The sequence below is a fragment of the Marmota flaviventris genome, chromosome 17 (genome assembly GCF_047511675.1).
Source record: "Marmota flaviventris isolate mMarFla1 chromosome 17, mMarFla1.hap1, whole genome shotgun sequence".
Classification (NCBI taxonomy): domain Eukaryota; kingdom Metazoa; phylum Chordata; class Mammalia; order Rodentia; family Sciuridae; genus Marmota; species Marmota flaviventris.
The window spans coordinates 26018880-26034566 of record NC_092514.1 but is presented as its reverse complement, the minus strand read 5'-3'; the positions used below and the strand labels follow the sequence as shown (position 1 = coordinate 26034566).

The following is a 15687-nucleotide window of genomic DNA, read 5'->3' as shown; positions in this document are numbered from 1 at the left end:
CACCTAAAAAATTAAAATCAACAATTCTCTGAAATGTCTTTATATTTTTCATTTAATGAATATAATGTTTCCACCCTGTTCTACACCAAAATTACAGTCATAGAAACAAAGTTTATAAAAATATCTTCAAAAAGCTGAAATAAAATTATAGTCCATTTCAATAAGAAAAAAAAAAGATCCAACTGTAAATGTAACTCAAAGTCTACCTTTTATGTTAAGTGAGGAGTCTGTATTTCATGAACTGCAAAATTCCATAGTCCAAACTTCTTAAAAAGGTGAAAAAAGTGCTTGTTTAGAACTAAAAATATTAATTGTATGGATAATAAATGAATGAACAATAAACATTCCCTGGCTCCTACAATGTTAAATGACATTGAGAATAAAACTGTCATGTGACAAACTTGTTCTTTTCCTTTTAAGTCCACATGCTTTTCATCGTCACCTTCCCAACCAGAGCCATCTTTCAATCTCCCTCATATCTTCCTTAATCACTGCAGTGCAAATCATCTCCCCTTCCACTCGATCCTATGGCTCTCTTCCATCCTTCTGACATTCTGCATTAACTCTGATGTTACTTTTCTCTCAGCCTAATTATGTAGGCTCACCCTCCAGCTACATTCTCTTTTAATTTACATTTGTCTTTATCCAGTACAGTAGTCAGGAGAACTCACTTATTAAAATCTACTGGGGAATGGAGGAATCTAAAATATAGAATGTTTTTGTATAGTAATAATCCCATATGTATATATACACAGGACATATATGGACACTACAGTGAATAAAACAGTATGTATTTGAGACTTAAAGACATCATCCATGCTTCCCATAAACTCTTTAGAAAGTGTTGTACAGTGAAAAACAAAATTTTATTTTGTAAAAAACATGAATATTGAAGAGCACAAAGTATTAATAAAAAATAATCTCAAGTATATATGCAATTCCCTAAATATCAGGCATTTTGAGAAGAATATTAATAAGTACCATCACATTCTAGGATAGAATGTAAATTCCTAATTTATCTACAGTCATAAAAAGCTTAAATTTAAAGAGGCCTACATTCCTACATTCCCTATGAATCTGCTCCTCCCAACTGCAGAGGAGTTTTTGTAAGTTTTGTTTTAGGACAAAACTTACAAAAAAGATATCTGTCCTTGAAAACAACACATTCAATTAATGTTAGGTGCAGAGCAAAGTATAATACAATTTCACAGCACTGGGAGATCAAGTAGATACGAAATATTTCAATAAAACTTCTAACCACGTAAGGTGACCAAAGACATTTCCTAATATCCATTATCAGGATGTTTTAGAATGTGTGTCTATGCTGCAGCATCAGCAAGAGAATATATTACATAAATAATATATTATCTAAATATATAAAGTGTACTTTTTTGATATAACACAAGTAATCTGTAAATTACGAAAATAAAATTTCTCACAAATTGCTTATCAGGATTAAATTTTTTCTTCACTATGCTACATTATATGCATAAATATACATCATCATCATTATTATCCTTTTTTTTAAACTCCCATAAGCACTGGGTCATAATTTTAAAATATTAGGTACAGGCTTTCCGGTTTTCAGAAAAGAAAACCATAGACATGATTTATAAAATTCATTTCTGGTTAAGACTTCAGAAAAACACAAACCCAACTCCTTTTATGATTCAAAATTTTCAGTTACATTTGATATATTCGAATAAAGAGTTCAGGGCATAAACTGCTGAGAAAAACTTTAAAAAGGACCTAATTTTCTAATTCATCAAACATCAATAAATACTATGTAGTTTAATATAAGTCCAAAGCTATAGTATGTGCTGCCTTACAGTTACACTGTAAGTTATATATAAACCTCGGTATTAAAGAAAAGTTTATGTTTAAAAGAATAGTTCCACTTCGTTAAATTTAAGACCACATTACGTAATTGAAGAAAGCCAATTAAGACTCCATTTTCAAGGTCTTTGTGGCTCCCAGCCCCCATTCCCCTCACCACTTCCTCACACTGTTTTTTCTTTTTAATTGGGTTACAATCAGATCTTCTTGAGAAGACAAGATTTAGTTATAAGCCAATACGGGGTGAGGAATTATATTTTGTAGGGTTTAATCTTAAAAGAACAATCTTTTTTTTTTTTTTAATATTTTATTTTTTAGTTTTCCGCGGACACAACATCTTTGTTTGTATGTGGTGCTGAGGATCGAACCCTGGCTGCACGCATGCCAGGCGAGCGCGCTACTGCTTGAGCCACATCCCCAGCCCAAGAACAATCTTAATGTTACTTCACTGTAACTCCTATGCATCTATAACTAAAGATCTGCACAGTTAGTACAGAATAAGTACCTCTTATCTGAAAAGACTGGTACCAGAAACATTTCAGATTTTTCTTTTCAGATTTTGGAATATTTGCATATACATAATAAGATATCTTGGGGATGGAAACTAAGCCCAAAGATTAAACCCATTAGTTTCATACATCCCTTATACATGTAGCTTAAAGATAATTTTCTACAATATTTTCAATAATTTTGTATGTGAACCAAAGTTTCATGATGTAGAATTTTGACATTCAAAGTCTCATTATGGTGGTGTGTCTCGTTGACATTCAAAAAGTCTCAGACTGACTATCTATCTATACTTTCAGATTAAGGATAATTAATTCTAAGTGCAATCAGATTGCTAGACTCTAACTTTCTAAGAATGAAAAAGCTTTAAAGAGACAGACCCTGAAAGGCAATTCCTGCTGGATGAGCAGACTAAACAAAGGTAAAAATGAGGCTCAGCATCTCTAAATAACTACAGAAAAACGCCTAGAATGCTTCAGAAAGACATGGCATGAAACAGTTAAATTGGGCATGTCAAAGTTCTAAAGATCCCTGAAGGTCTAACATAAACTCTAAAATTGCTATTAACTATTTGGAGCATTTTAATTTGTATGTACCTTTTTGCAAAAGCAACACGGCTAGGAGAGTTCATTAATTTTCTTCAGAATTTCATAAAGTTATTAGATTAATAAGACTGTACAGAGCAAGCAGCTCCCAAAAGCCAAGTGCTACATCAAGAGTTCCGAACACAACAGCACACACTACACTAGGTAGAGCTAGTTGTAGCAAAAGAGGGGGCTGTCATTTTTCTATAAGAACAAATCTAAGTTGGACTGTGGATGTGGCTCAAGCAGTAGCGCACTCACCTGGCATGCGAGGGGCGCTGGGTTTGATCCTCAGCACCACATAAAATAAAATAAAGACGTTGTGTCCACCGAAAACTGAAAAATAAATATTAAAAAATTCTCTCTAAAAAAAAAAAAAAAAAGAACAAATCTAAGTATAGGACTGTACCAAAGCAGGCAAAGAAATATGAAACTAATCAGTTCATGGAAAAGTTGAAAGTAAAATATGCCTTATTTAGAACCAGGGACAATGAAATCCAGAAAGCTAATATTAAAAAAAGTCAACCTACAGGTAAATGGAGGAAGCTAGTCAATAAAAAAAGAATGACACCGAACAAGAATGTTCAAGAGGCACTTAAAAGAAACAGTGTGGCCAGCACTAATAGCTGCCTTAGTTCTCAGGGCTTTCTCACTCAAGCAAGTTTGCTATAAATCTTTCTGTTCTCTTGAAGTAATTTGAGTCTCTTCCTCACAAATATAAACACTTCTAAGTATTCCCTCTATAGAGTATAACTAATATGCTGACTACCCAGCTTCCCCTAAAATGGATATAAGCCTTCCTTTTCCTGCGAGAAAGAAACCATTCCATATGGTTTATATGGGGCTGGTAACACGCACCCCCATCCTCCTCAAAATACACACATTCACACTCCCTTCCTGTCAACTGGCTCTTAGACATTCCCACCCTCTCTCACTAGCCCATGAGTTCTTTTAATCTTCTACTCTCCTACACAGGCTCTCACACTCTCTCCTACACACTAACCTACACAGATTTATGCCCAAGCAATCCAAATACTCATTCCACTGGCCTCAATGCTTTGTTCAAGGCTGTGTACCAGGTCCCCAGGAAGCTAGAAAAAGTCCTCCCCATGACTTGCCCATACTAACATTACTGGCCAAACTGCCAGCCCTACAGAGCAACACAAAAAGAGGTAGAGTCCTAAAGACCCCGAGAACTTGTAGGCATACATACCACTCTTGGTATTCAGGACCAAATCCTTTTCCCTTGAACTTCGGAGCTGAAATCCTGAAGGAGTCCTGATACATCCTTTCAGGACTCTAAGTCAGAGATTTATAGCGTCCCCAGGAACTCATCAAACCTCTACTTGTTTCTACCAGCAGAATGGTAAAAGGACTAAAAACTTTGTAGTAAGTGTCCTTCCCAATCACTTTTTGTAAACATAAAGTGAACAGCTAATTAAGAATTCAACATTAAAAACTGAAATTGTTTCTTCCATCCTACTCAAAGATTCCCTGAGTAGCACAAAAAGGAACAGACCCGTTCACTGTTCCAAGTTTTAAAATCTAACAATACATTTTCCTAGTAAAGACGGAATTTTCTGATGAGGTGAACACATATACACAAAATTCAATAGCACTCTGGCAATTAAATTTGTCTGTGTCAGAACCCATTAGATATTACAAAAGTAGAAATTGAACTAGTCTTATTTATAGCCTCTGGCATATGGCAGGTGTGCTACAATTTCTTAAACGAATGAATAAATGTACTATGCCTATTCAGACACTTATTCTATAATCATTGCTACTTTTCACTTAGATACCATTATCTGTAAAGCACTCTACTGGGCACAGAGAAAATGCAAAGATCAGATAGGAACTCAGTTCTCAAAGAACATCCAAGCATTTTTGTGGCCAAAGACCCTTTATGAATTTTGGTGAAAATATGGGCACTCTATTCAGCAAAATACCTAAGCAGATACGATAAGATTCTGCATAAATTTCTAGGGATTCCCACAGTAAGAATTCCAGACCTAGTAAGATAAATAACACAATGATATAAATGCATTCATAAAACACTGTGGTTTTTTATTTGTTGGTTTTTATACACTAAGAAGAAACTTCTGAAAGATGAAACAATACTTTCAGAAATTAATTATATAAATTGGGAGCCTTTGTATAAGAAATATTAACATGCTGTGTAGCATGAAAATATAAACAACTATATACAAATGCAAAGGTTTTCTTTCAACACATAAAGCATAAATGAGATTAGAAACTTTTTATTATGAGAAAAAAATAACAAATATTGGCAGAATCCAGTCATGAGAAAGACACTGACTGCCCTTAGGTTTTACAGTTTTTGAAGTCTAACATTTAACTATCTTTATTGATTTAAGTGTTACATAATAATTAGGACTAGTGATCATTAAACTTTTAAATAGCATCAATAATAACTAAAATATATGGATGAATGGAGAAAGAACATACAGCAATGTAATCTACATTTTGAAATTCTGAGATGAAATTTCCTCTTGGGTTACAGGTTTCAATCAGATGACTAGCATACTCCTCAGCTTAAGAGGACATAATCTCACAAGACTAACTTTGCCACCCAAATTTATCAAGCACCAAAATATACCATTCTACAATAAACAAGTTTTCTCCAACTATAATTTTAGAAAAACTTTACAATTTCAAGTGAATAGAGATCCTAAAAAGCTTAAGCTATTGAATTTTGCTTACTACCTCTCTAAAAACAACCAATTAAAAAGAAGTCAATTACTATTAAGAAAAATTTTCAGACTTGTGGACAAAACACAAAGCAAACCTATAAACCTGCATCAGTAATATCTTTTTTTTCCTTTTTCTTAAGTGCTTTTCCAGTGAGTTATACTCTCACACAGAAATATTTTCCAAAGCAAGTGAAAAAAACAGAAAGCACCAGAATGAAGTTGATGTCCCAACAAGATCAATGGACAGATGCCAAAGTTAGAAGCAACCTCAGAAATTACCCAAACCATTCCTCTCTTTTATGTATGAAAGTCAAAGCACAGCAAAAGCATGCTCAATAAATTAAGAACAGATTCCAAATTTATGGAACAGACACAGGCCAAACATAACCAATATAAGTACCACAATAATGTATTTTAAAACATGAAAATTAAATTTAACAAATCTAAGTACTTACATTAAGAAGTAATTCATCTTTTGTTTTAAGAGGAAAATTCTTATTTTCTTTCTCAACTTGTAAATCATCATCTCCATCTGACAACACTGGAGGAAGTGATATATGAGAGGAAGAGGAAGATGAGGAAGAAGACGATGAGGAAGAAGAGGAGCTTGAACTATCTGAATCTGTTTCACTGTTGGAGGAAAAAAGTTGAAAACTTGGTCAGTATTATTATAATGCTATTAAAATAAGATCATTCATCTACTTTACCCTGCTTACTACTCCAAGTCTAATTCAAAAGCTAGCATTTCAAAGCTTATTATAATATTGAGAAAGTAGTCTTTATTCTACCAATAACATTTTCAAAATCTCTGCTATAATCCAGACCCTTACTGCCATAGTTTCACATGTTACATGTCTAAGTATAGTTAAGTAAGTGACAATCTCTGCCTAAAGGATGCTCTAGGCAGGGCACCTTTTTTGGTCACCAATGAAAGAGTTTCTTCTGCCTTTAGACTACTGGGGAACCTTGTCTTCTCTAGTAGCTGAACAGCCTCTCCCCACAATAATCACCCCTTCATCCCACTGCTGTTATTTTCAGAATTTTATGATCCTCCATCCTAATCAGTTCATGCTCTTGCTTTTAAAGAATTGTTCAAGTACACATTAGATAAGAGGGAATTATTAATTTTATATAAACAGTATTTATGTATTAGTATTTTATTACAGTATTGTGTTTGAGAATGTTTCCCTTCAAGAACATATGCTGAAATATTTAAAATCTCATGATGTCTAATAACTTTAAAATGGTTCAGCAACATATTAAACAGTTAAAAAATGTTAAATCAAGGTGATGGCTATACTGGTTTGTACTAGTGTGTGTGTGTGTTTGTGTATACACGCATGCACACATGTGCGTATTGGGGATTAAACCCATGGGCACTGAATTGCATCCCCATCCCTTATTTTGAGACAGGGTGTTAAGTGGCCCATACTGGCCTTGAACTTGTGATCAGGACTCCTATCTCAGTCTTCCAAGTAGCTGGGATTATAAGCATGCATCATTGTGCCCAGCTTCTTCCACTTTTCACTAGAAAATATTCAATCATATAGAAAAGTTTTAAAAGTTTTTCTATAAATTTATACTACATCCAAGATAAAAATCAATGACATTCTTCACAGGACAGTCCTAAAATTCATTTGGAAGAATAAAAGACAGAGAATAGCCAAAATCAATTCTAAGCCAAAAAAGCAATACTAGAGACATCATAATACCTGACTTCAAATTACACTGCAGAGCTATGGTAACATATGCATGATACTGGCATAAAAAGACACATAGACCAATGGTACAGAATAGAAGACACACAGACCATTGGTAAAGAATAAAAGACACAGAAACAAACCCACATATCTATAGCCCAAAACATACACTGGGAGAAAAGATAGTCTTTTTTCCAAATGATGCAGGGAAAACTGATTATCCGTATGTTTAAAAAAAGAGAGAGAGAGAAAAAAGAAACTATATCCTTATCTCTCACCCTGCACAAAAATCAACTCAAAATGGATCAGACCTAGGAATTAGACCAGAAACTAAGCAACTATTTTCTCAATAGGACCCCTAAAGCTCAGGAAATAATTCCAAGGATTAATAAGTGGATGGCATCAAATTTAAAAGCTTCTGCACACCAAGGGACACAATTAGGAATATGATGAGAGAACCTACAGAATTGGAGAAAATCTTTGTACTCTTCTGACAGAGGATTAATATCTAGAATACATAAAAGAGCTCAAAAAACTTCACACCAAAAAAGCAAATAACCCAATTAATAAATGACAGACTCAAATTAAAAACAGTTCTCAAAAGAAATACAAATGGCCAACAAATACATAAAAAACGTTCAACATTGTTAGTCATTAGGGAAATGCAAATCAAAATGAGATTTTATGTTATGCTAGTCAGAATGACAGTCACCAAGTACACAAATAATAAATGCTGGAGAAGATGTGGAGAAAAAAGGAACACTTTCACACTGTTGGTGTGATACTGTAAAATAGTACAAACATCAGTATGGAGGTTCCTCAAAAGACTAGGCATGGAACCACCATATGACCCAGTTGTAACATTTCTCATTATTTATCCTTAAGAATTAAAGTCATCATACTAGCATGATACATGCATACCCATGTTTATAGCAGCATAATTTACAACAACCAATCTATGGAACCAGCCTAGGTGTCCATCAACGATGAATAGATAAATAAAATGTTGTATATATACACAATGGAGTTTTATTCAGCCATAATGAAAAATGAAATTATGTCACTTACAGGAAAATGGACAGAACTAAAGACCATTATGATAAGTGAAATAAATCAAAACTCAGAAGGTTGTTTTCTCTCATATGTGGAAGCTAGAGAGGAAAAAAAGGGGGGAGGGCTCTCATGAAAAGGAAAGGGAAATCAGTAGAGGAAAGGGACCAAGAGGTGGGAGATGGGGTGGGATGGGCAAAGTGCTTGGGAGTGATATTGGACAAATTATAGTGTATTATGTGCATGTACAAATATAAAAAACAAATTCTATCAGTATGTACAACTATAACGTGCCAAAAAAATGTAGGAAAAAAAAGTTTTCCTGTAAATTTATACTGTATCCAATATGAAAGTCATGCTCCTTAGCATGAGATCTTAAGAGTGTTAGCAATCAGGTTCCTGGTAAACTCCACAATCCCATCTCCCACCACTTCTCACATGGATCCCATATCTAGCATACAAACTCATAAAACTTTCCATAGCCCCTAACATTTTCACAACACACCACTGCTTGCGCTATTTTCCTTGCCTGCAATGCCCTCAACCCAGAAAAATTCTCTTTATAGTTTCAACTCAAATATTATCTCCTATGAAACCACCCCCCACTCACCAAATTTACTTCTTTCCCTAATTCCCACAGCAATTCTCAAATTGCTACTATACTCTATTAGTACTCTAACATAATTCTTTGAAAACCATGCTGGGTTACCAAAAACCTGAAACCAAATACCACATATATGTATCAAAACGTTGTCTAACTACTAGTACAGGGCAATGGTTGTACCACTTTTCATTTTTTCAAATATTTGGTACCCCCTTCCATCATCCGCATATGGTCAGTACTGTCCCAACATTGTTCGGTTTATTGGAATGACATACCCCAATGCCTGCCTTCAAAACTTGTCCCCAGACCATCTAGCACTTACTTCACTTTCCTAGTGACATGGACTCTGAAATCCCATAAGATGATTATAATCTGAGAACTGCCAAAATATCCTGCCTTGTTTATAAATGGCTTACTTGCCCCTCTCCTCTATACATTCCTTCTTGCTGTATTTAAATTCTTCATCCTTCTCCATACCCTCTACTCTTAGTTGATATTTCCCTGAAAACTCCTTTTCTCCTCACTGTGTATCCTCAGTACCTGCTCCCACCCCCAATTATTCAAATATTTGTAGGTAATGTTCAATGAGGTTTTATTACAAGCCATATACTGGAGCCTTCTCTCACAAGACACAAGGAGGGGTTGTTTTATAAAACGTATTTAGAGCATAAAAAACTAAATAACTGTTTAGCTAATTTCATGAACTTGTACTCCCTACAAGGATTCTAAAATTAACATGATTTTCAAGAACTTCAGAACACACAAAATAATGCTTATGATCCTTATTTCATCTGATTAAAAAAAAAAAAAAAAAACCCAGGACTACACTCTAGACTTAACACACACACAAATAATAACAACAACAACAACAAACAACAACAACAAAACAACTGTAACTCAGATCTGACCCAAAAAGTTACAGCCACAAGAGTATATGCCAAACTGAATAGTTAAAAGAAAAAAAAAAAAAACAGACTTCGAATTGAAAATTACACTCCCCATACATAAAACCACTTTGGCTATCAAATTTAGAAAAGTAGCGTGCAAGGCAAGAGCTAAGCAAAGGGCAGTGCAAACTCGAGGTCAACACGTGCGCCCCGAGTACCAGCTACCTCACCGCCCTCTAAGCCCACCCCGGCACCTTCTGGGCTCATAGGTGCAGCTCCCAGCGCGGGTCACATAAGCTCCATCCCCGCAGCTCCGGGGCTCCTAGGCACTCCACCTGTCAGAGTCCGAGTCTGAGTCCGAGTCCCAGGTCTCCGAGGAGTGCGGGGTCTGCGCCAGCCGGGTGGCGGCCGGGCCGGTGATGCAGGCCCCGCAGCGCGGCAGTTCTGGCGCAGGCTGGGGCGCAGGGCTCCCGCCCGCCTCGGCGCTCGGGGAAGGCGGTGGTGGTTGCTCCCCTGCAGGCTGAGCCTCCACGGCCTGCTCACCGTCTGGGCAACCCTCTTCCGACTGCAGCGGCGGCTGCGACCCCGGCGCGGGAACTGAGTCCGGAGACTACACCTCTGCACCATGGTCAACCCCAGAGCCAGGGCCACCGAATTTCAGGGTTTCCAGCTGAGCGGCGGCAGCCTCCACTACCTCCATCGCGCCGCGCCAGACACCGAGACCGCCTCACGTTCCGGACCTGCAGACAATCTCTCTTCTCCCGCCAAAGAAAGTAAACCTCCCTCAGCAAGGGAGACAACCGTGCCAAATGCAAAGGTCCCGCGTTCCACCGGTGCCTGAAGACACGCCCCCGGCGTTATTCAGCGACACTTCCGGGAGAGCGTGTGACGTAACGTGACGCGACGGCGCGACGCCGTTCACTGGAGGCGGGCCTACCTGGGCCCTTGGGAAGTAGGCCACAGTCCTTGGAGCGCCGATTTGAAGCCTGATTAGGGAACAGAAGAGGTGCCCAAGGAGTGCTAGGTTCTGTACAGCAGAATCTTAAGCCAGTTGTTTTTGTATTTGTCCCCTCCACTCCCACCCCAACTCCGGGAACTAGGCATTGAACCCAGGCACACTAAGCCACATCCTCAGCCTTTTTTGAGATGGGATTTCAACAAATTTTTAGGGCCTCGCTAAATTGCTGAGGCTGGCCTCAAACTTTGGACCCTCCTGCCTCAGCATCCCCAGTCGCTTTGATTACAGGTGGTTGTCATCATGTCCGATTTAAACCAGGACATCTTGAAAAGACCTTTCTGGTAATTTAATTGAAGTTAGATTGGTGGACCTACAGATAGAAAGCACATTTATCAAACATCTCAAAAAAAAAAAAAAAAAAAAGCTGGGCGCAGTGATGCATGCTTGTAATGGCAGGGACTGAGGCCAGAGGATCACAATTTCAAATTCAGCCTCAGCAATTTAGCAAGACCCTGTCTCAAAAAAAAAAAAAAAGGACTGGGGATGTGGATTAGCGTTGAAGTGTCCCTGGATTTAACTCCCAGTGCTGGAAACAAACAAAACACCAAACCTACAATTATTCCGTTTCTCTTTTCCCCAAAGTACTCCCAAAATAGCAGTAACAGCGAGATTTTGCTGCTTGTTGATGTTATGTGGATGTCCTTATTGTAGTTGACTCTGCTTCTCAGAAAGGATGGGATGACACCAACCTGGGAAACCTTTTGGTTCCTGCGTTTCCTGAGAAACCTTTAGTTTGGATTGTAAAGAGGGTAAGATAAAGTTCTTATCACAGAGGAAGATAGGCTTCTCTGTTTTCCTATTAGATCTTCATTGTGATGTATCAATTACTCGAGTAATAATCATTAGTACAATTTGCTAAGCATGCATATATTATCAAGGACTGGGCTAAAGATTTTATAAATTATTCATTGAGAATTTATTATAGACCATCCATAGTAGTAGAACCTTCACACAAATTTAAGGCAAATATAATCAATTACTCTTCAGTATCCAAGGGGAATTGGTCCCCAGGGCCCTGCAAATATCAAATTTTAAGGATTTTGATGTAATAGTTAAAATGATGTAATAATTTATAATCTATACACATCTTCCTGTCTGTATACTTTAAATATCTTTAGGATTATTTAGATATTTACAATATCAAAAACAGTATAAACAGTATGTAAATTATTATAGTATGTTTTAGGAAATGACAAGAAAACATTCAGTGTTGACAAAATTTTAAGAACTATTTTCAAACATTTGTTGGTTGAATTTATGGATGTGGAACCTACTGATAGGGTCAACCGAAGAAGGCAGATAACCATAATTTTAAGGAATTTACAATCTAGTAGAAGTAAAAAAAAGGTAAATGTACAGGAGATAACTAGAAAGAAATTTAATAGAAGATGCAAGTGTTGCAGCAAAGGGAACTTAGGTAGGGCTGGTGAGCTGTATCATGGAAATCCTCCCAAGTGAAACAGGAATTTAAATTTGAAATAGTACGTAGTATTGTAGTGATGTAGTAGAGCTCAGAGTTTCCAGACAAATATAACTTCAAATATCACTTTTACCATTGTGTTCAACTTTCAGTTTTACTATTGTTGTGTTGGTGTAACTCACCTTGAGTGGTAAGTTATATACCTAAACATCAATTTCCTTATCTGTAAAATGGAAAAGAAAAATACTATCTCATTTAGTTCTTGGCATATTAAATAAGTTTGTATTGAGGAGAATGGCATGTTGTGTATATTTAGTGTGAAAAATTGAGCAATGCATACATAAACCTATGAATCAAATAACACATCATTGACAATGACAAAATGTCTGATTCATTTTTCCAGGAATTAATTGATAGAAGTCTGAATCAAGGGATGAGCCCATGAAATAGAGGAAAGGTAATTCTAAATATCTGGACTGAATCAACACACTCTAAAATTCCTGACCAATGGAACTAGAAAGTTGATATTACCAATAAAAATGAAGTAGTTGGAAAGAGATAATAAGCACATGAATTTGAGTGAAAACTGGTCAGTCATTTGTGCCATTGGACATTGAAGAACAGATTGGAATTCAATAGAAGGGTTAAGACCAGAAACAAATTCAAGAATAATTCAATCACTATGAACTGTGAATACAGGCAGGTAAATAAATCATAGTCCTTGCCCTTAAGAAACTAAGCTAGTTTCTTAGTTTTATAAAAAACAAGTTGGAAAACAAGTAATATGTACTATATTAGAGGCATATAGAGGAATGTACATATGGGAAAAATAAAAAAGAAGGTACTGGGAAAGCTAGGGAAGGTATCGAATATTACTAGAGATATGTCATGACTGTAAGATTAATGACAGTCATAAAGCCACTTAAGCATCTAACAGGCCCATAGTACACATCACACAGCAGTATGATTACAAACTGGCCCCAGGAACTTCCAGGAGACAAAGGCACCCCCATACAGATGAAACTTCCATGAACCTTAAGAAAAAGTTTATCCTTAAGCGAATAGCTTAAACTCCCTTTATGAAAGAAATACCTTGTAACTGATATTTTCCAAAATACAGGAATAAGAGGAGAAAAGGAGCACCAAAACCTGAGAGTGGTCATGGTGAAGGACATATGTAAGTTGGTCATCTGCCACCCTTATTGTTATCTGGCCCATGCCACTGGTCTGCTCCCGCTTTCCACCTTGGAAGACCATAATAACCTGTTTGAGAATCACAGCCACTAAGACTCAACTTTCACTAAAATGGAACCAAAGGGAAGAAGGGGCCACTGGGAAAGTAAACCAGGATCACCCTGTCCTCTACCCCGTGCCTCTGCAACAGAAGGCTTTACAATGAATGTGATATTTGTGCTGGGACTTTAAAGAGAACCATTAATTTGTTCATCAGAGAAAGTAGGAAAACTCCATACAGGAAACTAAATAGGATCATTTAATTTCTTGCTTCAAACCCTGAATATTTGATAACACTTGAAATAAAATCCAGACTCCCAGCTTTGATTTTCAAAACTCTATCTGAGGTGGAGGCTACTTCCGCTTCTATATTTTACCATCTCGCCCTCCTTTATTGCCACAAATTTACTGGTCTTGATCACCCTTCATCTCACCAAGTTTATTCTTTGCATGTGGCATTTTCACTTAGTTTTTCCTATCCCCATAATACCGTGGCTTATTTACTCTTATCTCAATTTTATTTTATCTCAACTCAAATATAACACTCTAAAGAGTTGGAGTTTTCCAGAATATCCAATCTAAGAGTCCTTCAATACCAGTCACCCTCTAAATTATTGCTCATTGTTTCCTTTAAATAGTACTTATCTTCAAGTTGTTGTATTTGTTTACATCTTCCTTGTCTCTGTTTTCCCATAAATTAAAGTCTCATGAACCCAGGAATTTTGTCTAAATTCACAGCTATTTCTTCAACTCTAGAATCATAGTAAATCCTATAAAGGTTTCTGAATAGAAGAATGAAAGAAAGAAAACAAATAATAGAGCTTTATGGGACAATTGCAGTAAGGAAGATGCTTCACATATAAAGGTACAGAGAATATTAAGTTTATCTGTTCAATTTAAATTAATATGATTATATAAGGAATGCTACAGTTGCAGATAAAAATTTTTGTTTATGAAATGGGGATGGTCTCTGAGTTGCAGAATAAGAATAACTGTACCTATGCCTAGCTTCAAAATAGGTCACTCTTTCACAATGGGTATTTTTTCTAAGTGCCTGAATGTTCCAAAATGTCCTGAATTTACCTCCAGCACTTCAGAGCCTGCCTGTCTACTGCATTATTTCTAACAGCTGCTAAACTTAGCCTGAAGTCTTTAGCCTAAGGCTAAATCTAACAAAACTCATTGAAAGACTGAGGAGCTTACAGGATCACTAAAATTAAAAGAGAATTTACAGTGAATTAAATTTTGAGTTAAAGGCCAGTCACATTTCAAAGTGAACATGTAAAATAGTCTTTAAAGTTCAAAAATAAAGTTCATGAGAGCATACATTTGAGTTTACCAATCTCTATGTATTCTAAATATTGAAAAATTTTATGAAAAAAGACCCAATAACTTCTTAAAGCCATTTTTTTCACTGTTTTGGAGTGCTTTCGCTACTTAGAAATGCTGTGGCAGATAAGCAGCTTTGAATCATATGGAAATATGATGCAGAATCTTAGGCCTTATACACTAGACCTTTGACATCAGAAACTGCATTTTAATGAGACTTCCCATATGATGTGCATGCATGCTAAAGTTTAAGAAACTCAGTGGCTGTGTCAGGGAGAGAACATCCCTAGACTAGCATACTGCTTGAAAATAAAAGGAAGTGAACCCTTTTGTAAAAGAGTAGTTAAAGTGCTGAGCCACTGAAACTAAGATGAAGAGACTGAATGTCTGTCTATTGATACCCGTAACTTGGATGCCCTATGAGTGAGATACATAAATACATAAATAGCATTTGTGTGTGTGTGTGTGTGTGTGTGTGTGCGCGCGCGCGCGCGTGTGGTGCGTGCATCAGGTACAGTTTTTCTAAGCACTTTGTAAATTTAAAACTTCTTTCCACAAAACTTTAAAGTAGACATAATTATTATCCCCATTTTCCAGTTCAGGAAGTTGAGGCTCAAAGAGGTCAGTTTTGCATTGGTGTGACCAAAAGACCTGACAGGAACAACTTAGAGGAGTAAACATTTATTTTGGCTCATGGTTTAAGAGGTTCAGCCCATGGTTGGCCGAACCTAGAGCTCTCTGGGCCCAAGGTGAGGCAGATCATCATGGTAGAAGGTCATGGTAGAGGAAAGCAGCTCAGGACATG

At 36.6% G+C, this 15687-nt stretch overlaps 1 protein-coding gene across 1 annotated transcript in view; it reads right to left on the bottom strand.

Annotated features, from left to right (window-relative positions):
• LOC114080927 (leucine-rich repeats and immunoglobulin-like domains protein 1) overlaps window positions 1-10698 on the bottom strand; it is a 100833-nt gene extending 90135 nt beyond the window's left edge. Inside the window, 2 exon segments of the mRNA XM_071603824.1 lie at window positions 6097-6271; window positions 10218-10698. Coding sequence (XP_071459925.1) covers window positions 6097-6271; window positions 10218-10509 — 467 coding nt within the window. The 5' untranslated portion in view covers window positions 10510-10698.
• Between the last annotated feature and the right edge of the window lie 4989 nt (window positions 10699-15687).